The sequence below is a fragment of the Prionailurus bengalensis genome, chromosome A2 (assembly GCF_016509475.1).
Source record: "Prionailurus bengalensis isolate Pbe53 chromosome A2, Fcat_Pben_1.1_paternal_pri, whole genome shotgun sequence".
NCBI classification, from domain to species: Eukaryota; Metazoa; Chordata; class Mammalia; order Carnivora; family Felidae; genus Prionailurus; species Prionailurus bengalensis.
Window position 1 is genome coordinate 154,274,308 of NC_057348.1, and position 12,496 is coordinate 154,286,803.

General features: G+C 37.7%; 1 protein-coding gene across 1 annotated transcript in view; it reads right to left on the bottom strand.

Moving 5' to 3' along the window:
* KDM7A (lysine demethylase 7A) overlaps positions 1-12,496 on the bottom strand; it is an 83,559-nt gene that overhangs the window by 35,036 nt on the left and 36,027 nt on the right. Inside the window, exons 2-6 of the mRNA XM_043589706.1 lie at positions 12,002-12,087; positions 6,977-7,094; positions 3,551-3,711; positions 1,592-1,733; positions 1,100-1,286 (exon numbers count right to left, since the gene is read on the bottom strand). Coding sequence (XP_043445641.1) covers positions 1,100-1,286; positions 1,592-1,733; positions 3,551-3,711; positions 6,977-7,094; positions 12,002-12,087 — 694 coding nt within the window. The remainder of the gene's footprint in view (positions 1-1,099; positions 1,287-1,591; positions 1,734-3,550; positions 3,712-6,976; positions 7,095-12,001; positions 12,088-12,496) is intronic.

Genomic DNA, 12,496 nt, shown 5'->3' on the forward strand with positions numbered 1-12,496 from the left:
AAGGACACCTTTCACAAACCTGATCAATAGCTCTTGCCCTTAATAAACATCTTCACAAAAGCTAAAACTCCTCCCCTCCCCCGCCAAAATCCGAGCAGAAGTCAGTAAGACAGCATCGGAGAAGCAGTTAGAAGAGAGGAGGGTAAAGAATCATGAACATCTTACTGATCTCATTTTCAAAGTATGCAAGCAAATACATGTTAACAGGCCCAGGTCACAGAGAGGCATCTCTGCAAACTCTGCAAACTCTGCCCTTGCCCCTAAGATCTACAATATGATTATTTTTAAAGGCCTGTAAGTAAACTTCATTTCATCAACTAACCCTTTGCCTTCTCCTAGAGAAAAGGAACAGAAGCTCAAGGACACAGCATCAAATACAGTCCAGAGCATCACAGATGCACAGGCATTGTATATAGATGAAGATGTGGTTCTCGACCAGCACCGTCCAACAGAACTTTGTGTGATGATAGAAATGTTTTTTATCTGTGCTATCCAATACATGAGTCATAAGCCACATGTGGCTGCTGAGCACTTGAAATGTGGCTAGTGCAAATAAGGAACTGAATTTTAAATTGTATTTAATTATTATTACTTAAATTTAGCCACGTGTGGCCAGTGGCTACTGTACCAAATAATGCAATTCTAGCTAAAGCAAGGTGAATATAAGCTGCCAAGAAAAAATAGCAGCTTTGTGGGCATTCCCAATTTATCCAACTCGCTGTCCTGGCCTGCCCTTAAGATCAGAAGCAATTACTACTGTAATTTTGCTATAATCAGGTATTTGATTCAGGGATTAACTGATCATTGACTAGGAGAAAAAGGAAACAGAGACAAAAGGCTAAAAGAGACCAACTTACAAGATGGAGACAAAAAAAAAAAAGGAATCTAAATATAAATTAAAAACTCATGGTGGCCCCTCCATTGCTTGAGACTTAAAAACCAACAACATAATACTTAAAGGTAAAATGATAGATCCTACTTAAAAAGGACAAAAACTTCCCTCTTTACAAATGTCATTTATAGCAAATGAATGCATTCCTGGAAAAACAAGATTATGTGTTTCTGGCAATAAGGGAACAGAGAAATATACCAATCTTACCCAGAGGACATGGTACCAAACTGAAGTTCCCCCAAAGTCAATATGGAAATCTGTGTAGCTGTCTTGAACTCCCATTAAGCAATATTTCTGAACAAATGGCTTGGGAAAAACTGAATCATCTGGCCAATAATTTTCCACCCAGGACAGTTTTCTGGCTATATCAGGGACCTCCACCAATTCAGACATCCTTTAAAAAAAAACAAACACACGCATATACATATACCCACGTCATGCAAATGAGTTCTTAAAATTTCATCCCCCATCTCAACCCAAACCAAGAAATTAACTGGAACTCAAGGTTAACACCAATAAAGTTTAAAATTCATCATATTTCTAAATATTCTCTGTGTGTGCCAAAGCAAAATGCACAACATTGCTATCACTGGACCACTTTAGAAGTAATAATTATAGTTCTTACTAAAATAAATGTATCATTTAACTACATTCAGCTAATACTGAGAAGACTAAACCAAAATGTCCAGAACTACTCACTTTGTATCTGAAAATTCAAGGCTGATCACATTTAACACTTTTGGTCTGTTAGGATTCATGAAGTATTTAACATAATTGTGAAGTGTCATTTTGCTGTCTGCCTGCCTTGCCACATCAATGACATCTATCACTTTGTCACCACCTGCAGAGAAAAATTATAGTCTTATTATCGGGCTTAAGAGTTACATCAATAGATGCCCTAAACAAAAATATTTAAAAGACCATATTCACTTCAGCCAGCTATAAAACTACATAGCCTAGACAAAGAATCTGCCTGTATTCTTGCTTTTTAAGTCCAACTGGAACTTTTGAAAAAGGGGGCAGTTTTTGAGGGAAAGAATAAAGCAATGAAGACAGTTACTCATTAACACTGAGTGTGAAAACCTAAATGTTTACAAAGTTTTCCATACGCTAGTGATTTTTCGTGTGCAGCTCATACTGACAAAAATGCATTCTATTGGTACGTGCAAAGTGCACCACATGCTCGGATTCTCCATTTCCTCACGCATAAAATGAGCGGACTGACTTCCTCCTTTCGCTTCTATAACTTCTTTGAGAAGTATCTTCTACAAGATTCTATCATTTAGAAAAACCAATCAGTCTCTGCGGAACTAGTGAGCAAGGTAACCCAACAGACAATTTCTGCTTGCCAGGTAGGGTCTCCTCTTCTAATATTCTGCTTCAAGAAAAAAGCCAGTGGTTAGGAAGCAAAAATCAGTTCCTATTAGTGCATGTGAGAGGAGTTGTGAATTGGGATTAATTTATAACTTTCCTATAAAACCATGAGGTGTCGCCTGCACACCAGTGCACTGTCCCCCCGGGAAGCATCACCAGTTCTGCAATGTGCTACAGGACAAGCGGAATTCAAAACACGGCAATAATCAATCTGAAAAAGAATTCAAGTAAATGCCATTTTCTTACTTTAACTTTAAAGTATTACCTAGTAGACTTTATTTTATACTTCAGAGGCAATACAATTGTTAACCAAGGCATCTTGCAGTGCTGAAAAGGAAGCTCTCCAGTCATTTGAATATTTTTTCGCTAGCCACTGACTCTACAGTGCTATTTATGCAAACAGGTTCAGGTTAAACCTCAGCCTCATCCCCTGATTCATCAAATAACTCAAAATTAGCTGGATGTGAAGTCATGACATTTAACCGGGTTTCCTCAGTGAAACAGTTATCAATAAAAACTGTCAACCAGCAGCTCAATAAAAGAAGAAGTCCTCAGACATTTCAGACTCAGGAGATAATGTATCACAGTAAATGTACAATTCTGAGTCAAGGGAGATTTGAGATCTAACCCTCAAAAAAATCTCTATCTACAGCTGACAAGGAATGAGATCTACAGAGTCAGTTTTATCTATAAATAGCATGATGAGAAGGAACAAAATGACTGAAAATGTCAAGAAGATGGCAAGACATAAATGGTTTTCCCTCCTGTTTCTTAAGCCTTTCTGGGCCTCAACATCACAAATGGAGTCCATACATCATTAAGTGGCAATATCATCAAGTCGTTAATATAAAAACAGCCTTGAAAATGGTCTCCTCTTTTTTCTAGTCTTTCTCTACACACAGGAGGCCACTACAACACCAGGACCCAGAGATTCCTCTCTGAATGAACCCGTCCGGCTTCCCAGTGTCTTTCTTAGTATTTACAGTTACACCTCAGTTACGGTTTTTCCTAAGCAAGTACCAGAGAATTTGATGACAAAAAAAAGCAGCATGGTGAGCCTGAGTAAATAAGAATAGATACATTGTTTCATTCTGTTTTCCTGGTAATTGTAGGTCTGCTGAGAAGAAATAGTTTTCAATATAGGTGATACTGAATTTCACTTTTCCTGACCCAGAAAACCGAACTAAATTAACATCTCCTCACTTAACTTCTCATGTTATTAGGACAATACCACTATTACTTTTACCGCATTCTCCCAAGTACTTAAAGGAATCAAGTGCGTACCTACATAGCGTTCCACATCCATGACTGAAAAAGCAGGTGGAGGGAGCCTGAGTCCCAGGTCATCTAATTTGGGGACCATAATAGGAACTTCAAATCCATGTTTCTCCAAGTATCTTTGTGTCAGCTGGCTGCCATGCATCTTTACAATGATTTCATCGGCACTAAGGAAAACAGAAGGATAAAATGTCATCTTTGTTGTTAAGTTCAGTTTTAAAAAAATAGTCTGGTAATGGGTTAATTCATACACTGCATTATTGTCCATATCAGCAGTTCTCAACCTGTCGTACCGAATTCTCCATTCTATAAAAAATGTTTTTATAAAGTCTCTTTTACTATTCTAAAGTAAAATTCATAATTAGTCCAATACATATAATTGGAAAAATACAGATGTATTAGATGCCTTCACTAACACAAGAGAAAAAATTACAGCAAAATATATATATTTCAAGATGTAAATGTTTAGGAAAACTATGCTAGAAGAGAGAATATAATAATAGGGTGATTACAATTTGTTGTAATGAGTGGCTGAATTTAAAAAAGTAACTAGATCAGAAGCCACTCAACACAAGTCGTGTAGGAAATCAGAAGAGCAAAAGGGAAGGGGCACATCAGAATAAAAATTAGTGTCAGGATAAGTAAAACAGATCAGATTCCATCTGGCTATAAAATTCTACATAAATACTTGTCAGACATTTCAAAGTCTCATGGCCATAGAACAATTCACTGCTGTCCTGCACAACACAGGCAGACTGGCTCTCACAGTCCCTGCCCACTGAGACAAACATCCAGAATGAACTCCTGACTTAAATTATCTGGTACCACAAGTATTTCATAAGTTCCAGTAAGCAGTCACCTTAAGCCACTAAAAAAGGATAACCCCACACGCCCTCTCTGATGATTAACACTCCACAGGCATTACACATAAGTGTGGTTTGCCCCTTTTCACTGTCCTCTCTCTTGCCATAAATTGAAGATCTCCTTAAGGGAAGTTCTAGATTTTATCTCCCAATTGCTCCCAGAATGCAGCTGCCGTACATTCAAATAAGTGCAACCCTTGCATTATAGGTTAGATCACAAGAGTTTCCATTTACACAACGAGACCTTAACCGTCTTGATGTCATCTGTGGCTTAGCCGTCAAAGAGAAGACAAGAGGTACCAGTTCTCTGAATTACTGGCTCTGTCCACCCTCTCAATAAGAAAAGGTCGGTTTGAGGCTCCCCAAAATGAGATAGACTTTTCCTGGATAGTCTTACATTTGGAGGGTGTAGATCTCCTTCACCAGACTCACTGAGTTCTGTACTACCTTCTACTCCCCCCCACCCCCCAGTTTCCCTCCTTCCCCAACCTCTGACAATCAAACACTTCCTTGAACTCCAACCTAAAGGAGAATTTCGAATCACTTGTACACCCTGATTTTTAACGTTTGGTGTTTTACTTCCCCTGTCGATCAAAAATACATAAACACAAGTGCTTAAAAACACAGGTTTTTTTTTAAACCTATTAAAATCTAGTATCTGCAAGAGAAAAAAACTGGTGACAAACTACACATGTATCACAGAGGGACAGTTAAGTAAATTATGGTGAATATACACAACTGCATACTACACAGCAGTTAAGGAGGGAGGTACATTTTTGTACACATAGAGAAAGACACAAATGAAATATAATAGAATTAAAAAAGCTGCACATCATTTGCATAACATAACCCCATTTAAAAAATTAGATGCATATATATTTATATATTCATACATCTATATACTAAAATACTTTATTTTATTTATTTATAAGTTTATTTTGGGAGAGAGAGAACACACACACATGAGCTGGGGAGGGGCAGAGAGAGACAGAGAGGGAAAGACAGAATTCCAAGCAGGCTCCATGCCATCAGTGCGGCGCCTGACACAGGGCTCAAACCCACAAACCATGAGATCATGCCCTGAGCCGATATCGAGGGTCAGACACCTAACCAACTCAGCCACCCAGGCGCTCCTAAACATAAGTATCTTAAATGTAATTATGTAGACAAAAGGCTTACACTAAGTCTTAAAACAGGGGAGGAGAAAGATAACCCATTCACTTTATCTTATACACTTGGTGTGTTAATCACATCAAGTATGTGTAATTTAACTAATTATTGTCACTCTCTGGTTTTAAATGATATGAAGGTTTACAGAGTTAAACAAAAGAAAACGAAAGACCTTTAATTAACGGTAATTACAATTTAGACATCTGTGACCATCTCCATAACTTGCTCTCGTTAGTGATTACTTTGGCAGAGAAGCCACCGGCATAGCCAGGATTTTTAACACTATTCTTTTGGGTCACAAACCTATTCGAAAAAAATAAAAGCTATGGCTCCTCTTCCTGAAAAATGTACATTCACATACTGACTGAACTGTTTATACAGTTGTAAGAAACTCACATGCCTCTCTGAAGCCAGTCCGTAGGCCCAGGCCGGAAACTCTGGCCCTACAGTCTGAACCAATCAAGGAAAACAAACATTCTCCTAACCCCTTTGAAACTGAGAAAAGAGAAATGTTGAGACTAGGGACTTTAATATCACAAAAGTCATGTGGAAACCACTGTGGAAACCTCAGTAGACCTGAGGGAGCCAACACGAGGCACGTATCAATTCTAGGTTTCTGTTTAAGGATTAAGGGGAAGGGGACAGACCGGAATGTAAAGGCTGTGAGGCAACGTCAAGGGTTTTATAGTCACAGGATCTGAAATAATTCCATAAGAGGCTGCACGTGATGTTGTGATTTAAATTTAAATTGTGCCTCTCCTCTTTCACAAGCCTGGATATGATCTGTGTAAAAGGCTATTAAGCATTATCACTTTAAATAGATGTCAGGCAGCAAGCAGGAAATGATCTCAATTAGCATGATTCAAAGCTGGATCATACTTTTGACTCTCTTTGAGCCACAGATAAGTCAAACACTTTCCATTAACTTTAAAAAATCAAGAAGCCTAGTCCTGGTGCCCCCAGAGAGGCCAAGCCATGGTTATGGGTCCCTCTGGTAGCCCTAGGGTAGAGAGAGAGATGCAAACTACCTAAGAAAAAACCCAAGTTTGAAAATCAGAAGAGATGAGGTAAAAGAGAAAGAGAAGCAGCAGCTGTACAGCAGAAGGAACCCAGCACCAGGCTTAGTGTATCTCAGAGTTTCTGGACAGAGACCAACAGTGAATATATTTTTATAAGGTGACCCAGTACACATATAGGACACAATAGTTCGTGAAACTGCACTTATTCCTGTTGCTAACAACATGCCGATATTTTCTATTTCATTTATTTAAAAAAAAAAAAAGGTAAAAATCTGAGAATAATGGGGTTGCAACCTGAAATTCGAAAACATTGCTTTAGATAATGTCACGTTACCAGGTAACACTCTCCAATTGTCTTTGGTCACAACAAGTTTCCGTACCTTGGGAAGACTCGAGAACGTAATTCCTGAACAAAAGTCCTGGTCCCAGCCTGCACTGGTTTGGAGCCATCATCAATTTCGGTGTAGTCATGCCTGTGCCAGTTCCTCCTCTTTTTCACTGGATTTTCAGATTAGAAAAAGAAAACAGTTTTGGTAACTGGTGATACCATGCACTTTCTAAAAGTTATATTCTATATAATCAGAAATAACAACTGTTTAAGTACAAACACACTTGCTTTTTAATGCATTTCCATGCTGAAGAGGTAAATTTTACTTTGTGTAATGCTGCAATTATAGGCAATTAACTGTGGATTTTTAAAAATCTTTTTATTTCAAAAAAATTTTTAATGAAAGCAACAAATTCAAATTAGCAGGTGGAGTCCATTATAATAGCCACATTTACACATACTATAAAATATCACAATTATTTTAAATCATGATTTTCACTAGACCATTTAAGTCATAATATGGTTTCTATGGATCATCCAAGTCATCCTCTCAGGATAGGACCTTTGATCCCACATCGGAAATTTATTCCAACAGCACAGCTCCCTTCTCTTTTATGTCAAGATCTATTCCCAAAATAAGCATGCTTACACTGCCACAAAAGAAGAGCAGGTGGCTACATCATAATTAAAGGAAAACAAGAGGAATGACAGAACAAATAACTTTATGATTAGTTCTAACGCTAAGATCCTGTGATGCTACAGCTCTGGGCAGCTACGATCTTCAAGAGTCACGGCAATCAAAATCAGTAGACTTGGATTTGACTCCTAGTTCAGCCATGACTTACTCCACAACCTTGGGCAAGTCACAGAACACGACTGGGTCCAGTTTTCTCAAGTGGAAATGAAGGCAGGAGGGCTGTGTTTCAAACTGTGTCAAGAAACCCTTGATAAAGCGGAAGATGGAGAAGAGGCTGAAAAGGGAACTCCAGACCTCATTCTGCTTCCACCAGGGCAGCACCACATACATCCCTTTTGTTGCTATTGGTGTAAGATGTCAATTTTCTATCTTTTTTTTTTTAAGTTCAAAAATCACTCTTAAGCCTAAAACCTTCATGATTCTGGGAAATGTACTGAAGTCTGCAACCAGCTTAGAATGCATCCAAAAAAAAAAAAAAAAGTGGATACACAAATAGACAGTGGGATAGTTACACAGACCACAGTAAAGCAAATAACGTAAAATGTTAATAGAGTCCTAGATGGTGAGTTTGGAGGCGCTTCCTGCAAAATTCTTTCAACTTTTCCTGTATGTTAGAACAATGTCATAATAAAACATGGGGTGGGGGCAACTCTATGAATCTAAGTTATTTTAAACCTGCACCTCACAAAGATCATAATAATAAAATAATACTGGATCCTCATATGGATAAGAAGTCACACTAAATACCCAATAGGGGAGGAAATAAGCCTTATTCATATCTAAGAGTTTAAAACAAGATTCCCAAGTAATTCGTGGCAGTCAGACCCTCAACATTGAGAAGAATAAATCCCATTTTTTAAAAGTCTCATGAGAAAAACTGAGAATCTTAAAGCAACCTTCCTAGAAAATACCATTTCCTAGTATCCTTCGTGTGTTATTTTTTTTCTCATTTAAATCACTTGTAAAATTCAAGGGTGTTTCATTTCAGGCTTCTGTTCTACATCTATATAGATTCATAACCCCATTTTATTTTCAACTGGGATCATGATATTCATCCTGCTTACCTTTCTTATTCTATCAGGAGCATTTTCTCATTAAAAATTCAAAAGCAATTTAAAGGCAGCCTAGAATTTTAAGACGTAGATGTAGATGCATCATTTTATAATCCTTTTTTTGATTCTTAAGCACTTAGCTCATTCTGAATCTTTCTTCAAACAAAGTTAAGATTAATATTCATATACATAAATCTGTTTCCCTCATTAATTCCTCAGGATAAATTCTTAGAAATGCTAGAAGAAAGATTCAATATTATGAAGATACTTGCTACATACTGCAAAACTGCCTCCAGAAAAGTGGTAGGTAACTCGTACTCTTACCAGAAAAGCAGTAGGTGACTCATATTCTTACCAGTGTACGTATAAGCAGCAGCCATTTCAAAACCCTGGATCAACAGTGAGCATCAGCATTTAAAAAAAGAAAAAGAAAAGGGTGCCCATCTGATAAGTAAACTATGGTATTACATTGTTTTAATTTTCATTTCGGCAGGACAGATTAGAATTAGAACAGATTTGGGACTGGACAGCTACGGGCTCAAACCCCAGCTCTACCAAACAGCTACGTGAAAGAGCTGGTTAGATAATATTTTTCTCACATCGAGGTGTTACAAATACCAAAGGAAATGACAGAGGTCAAGTACTTCTTAGCACAGTGTCCGGGGCATCCCATGAGCTGCCAATTACTTCTCTTTCTTTTTAAATAAGCAGTCTTGCATGATGTTAACAGAATGTTATAAATGTCCTGTTAGGCCAACAGGCTTAACACATAAAATCAGCCACTGCAAGAAGCTGGCTGAATATCTGAGGGGAAGGAATATTCTAGCAGTGGTCCTAGGGAGAGAAAATGTTGAGTTTGGCTTCCATATGCCTGAGGAGCACTGAGGTATGTATTTAAGTATTGGGCTTTTTTGATACTTGCCCTTGAATAGAGTTCCTGATTCCCATTAAAAGGGTCAAGTCTAAATTCACTATACCAAGTGGGTATTATACTGACTAATAGTATCTATAATAAGAATTCCCAGGGAATTCTGAGAAGACAGAAGCCCTAGGTAGCCAGCAAGAGAGGCTTAACAGCAGAGGGAAAGAGGCCAAAAGGGATGACCCAAGTTGAGGGTGGAGGGTGAGGGGGTGGGGAAAATGAGCCTTAGATCAAGATAAAACAAATTACTGGATCTTGGGCATTTTCCCTGTGGGTATTCAGAGCTGGACTCTTGCCCAGAAGATAACCAATGCCTGACCTTATGTTATTCAAGGATGAGAAGCATACAGGCCAGGGCCAGGCAGTAGTCAAGCTTCTCTCTGAAGCATCGTTATTCAAAGTGCAGGTCGTGATCCATTATGGATTGTGAAATCAATTTAGTGAGGATGACAAGCTTTTTAAAAAATTAAATCACATAGGAAAAATAGAAAATAGAGTGCATCACATATCATAGTTAACCCACTGGTATTTCATAGAAATTAAATTCAAATTATTTCATCTTGGGATTACATACTTGAATTCTAAACTAAAACTGTTATAAATTTTAGTTCCGTTTCCTTTCTTGAAATAACAACCCAGTATTGGTTATTCCCTCTAAGAATTATACTTGGTCAATAATTATTACAAGTTATATGCCACATACTTCACGGCTACACAAAATAAGAACTTTTAAAAACATTTATGACAATAAACTGGTCAATTACACTAACAATTCTACCAATTTGTGAACCTCAAATTTTATACTGTGTAACTAATAAATGGATAACCTGTAGATTACAAGGAAATATTTTAATGTATTCTTACAGCTTAAATTTCTCAATCTCTTACAAAGAGACTAGATAAATTACTAATATTTCTAACAGATAAGCAGTCAGTTGCTAGTAAGTTTCTCTTAAGTAATTACTTGCCCACAACTTCAGAAAAAAATTTCTGTGAAGAAAAAAATACTAGGAAAAAAGCTGCATTTAAAAAGGTTGGATACGGGGCGCCTGGGTGGCGCAGTCGGTTAAGCATCCGACTTCAGCCAGGTCACGATCTCGTGGTCTGTGAGTTCGAGCCCCGCGTCGGGCTCTGGGCTGATGGCTCAGAGCCTGGAGCCTGTTTCTGATTCTGTGTCTCCCTCTCTCTCTGCCCCTCCCCCGTCCATGCTCTGTCTCTCTCTGTCCCAAAAAATAAATAAACGTTGAAAAAAAATTTAAAAAAAAAAAAAAAAAAAAAAAGGTTGGATAGGTTACCTACATCTCACTCAAGTGTGTATCAAAGTATGTTCAGGTAGAGTTTTCTTCCTATTGCAAAATGATTAAGCCTGGTTTTTCCCTCTAGTCTCATGAACACAGAAATGCTAGTTTGTAGTCTACATTTTTTACAAAAGAAAGTTGTAACATCCTTCAAAACCTTTTAAACGTTATCCCTACTTTCCATCTGCACAATGACCATTAGCATTCCAGTCTATTCTTCTGAAGCATCTGTAAAATATCGTTTTGTGTGTGACGCTGGTACACCCCAGAGGATGTGTGAACTTCCCTGCCTGTGTCCTGCCCCTGGGGCAGAAGAGTGCAGGCAGACACTCGGTCTGGCTTCGGTCTTCCTCAGAATGGGACTGGACGGGGTGTGGCTTCAAGTTGGGCAGGACTCTAGGCCATACTCAAACTGATGACCAAATTCAGAAAACGTAAGTAATATTTTAGCATATTGATGCCCTAATTTTCTCCTAAAAATATAATGCATGTGTGTGCATTAAAGTCTGTCCCAAATATTACTGAAAGGTTTTTTTAAATTTATTTATAAAGAGATAAAGGCAGTTGACATCAGTTTCTAGAATTAGCAAATTTTTCACATTTCTCAAATTGAAAACTTTGAATATATGTCCTTGAATTTGGGGGCTTTGCACTGGCAATTAAGAATAATATTTTTTCATTTAATCTTTTTGACTTATGAAATAAGTTATTCAATAATTCAGACAGAAAGTGCATTCTCAGTATCTTCAGAAAAATATTCCCTACAGTTCTTAGTGGATGTAACATAACTAGTGAAAGTATTATTAAAATATTGTCATGTACACATTAAATTCTTTTTATTTTTTAATGTTTATTTATTTTCAGAGAGAGAGAGAAAAAAACATGCAAGCGTGAGGGGAGGAGGGGCAGAGAGAGGGGGAAAGAGAGAGAATCTCAAGCAGGCTCTAAGCTGTCAGTGCAGAGCCCGACACAAGGTTCGATCCCATGAACCATGAGATCATGACCTGGCCAAAATCAAGAGTCGGACACTCAACTGACTGAGCCACCCAGGCACCCTGTACACATTAAATTCTAAACTTCAGTTTTTATTTAAGCTTCTAGTACTTACTCAAGGAGGAACCATGTAGAACTGCACAGTTGGGACAGTGATAAAGGTCAATGTCAACAGCATGATGTTCTTCTACACCAACACAGCTAAGATAAAGAAAAATAGAATCAATATGTAAATAAGTTGAAAATATTTACTTAACTGTAATAGACGGTTAGAATTTAGCTGCGAAGTGTACAACAGCCTCACCAACAAATTTTGTAGATTCCAGAAACATATGTACAAATTTTATTCTCTTCCCTACACACTTGCTAAATAATTATGGGGCAAAAATATGCCCAAATACATGGGAAATGATTCACTATTAACAGTAGAGACATCAGAAATAATATAATTATAAGCCATAAGAGCTCAACCATTATGTAAATGTCACCTAGTGTGGATTCAATGTTTGTGTCCCCCCAAAGTTCACATGCCAAAGCTTTAACCCCTCCACGTGGCTGTATTTGGAAACAGAGCCTCTAAGAAGTAATAAAGACTGAATGGGGTCATAAG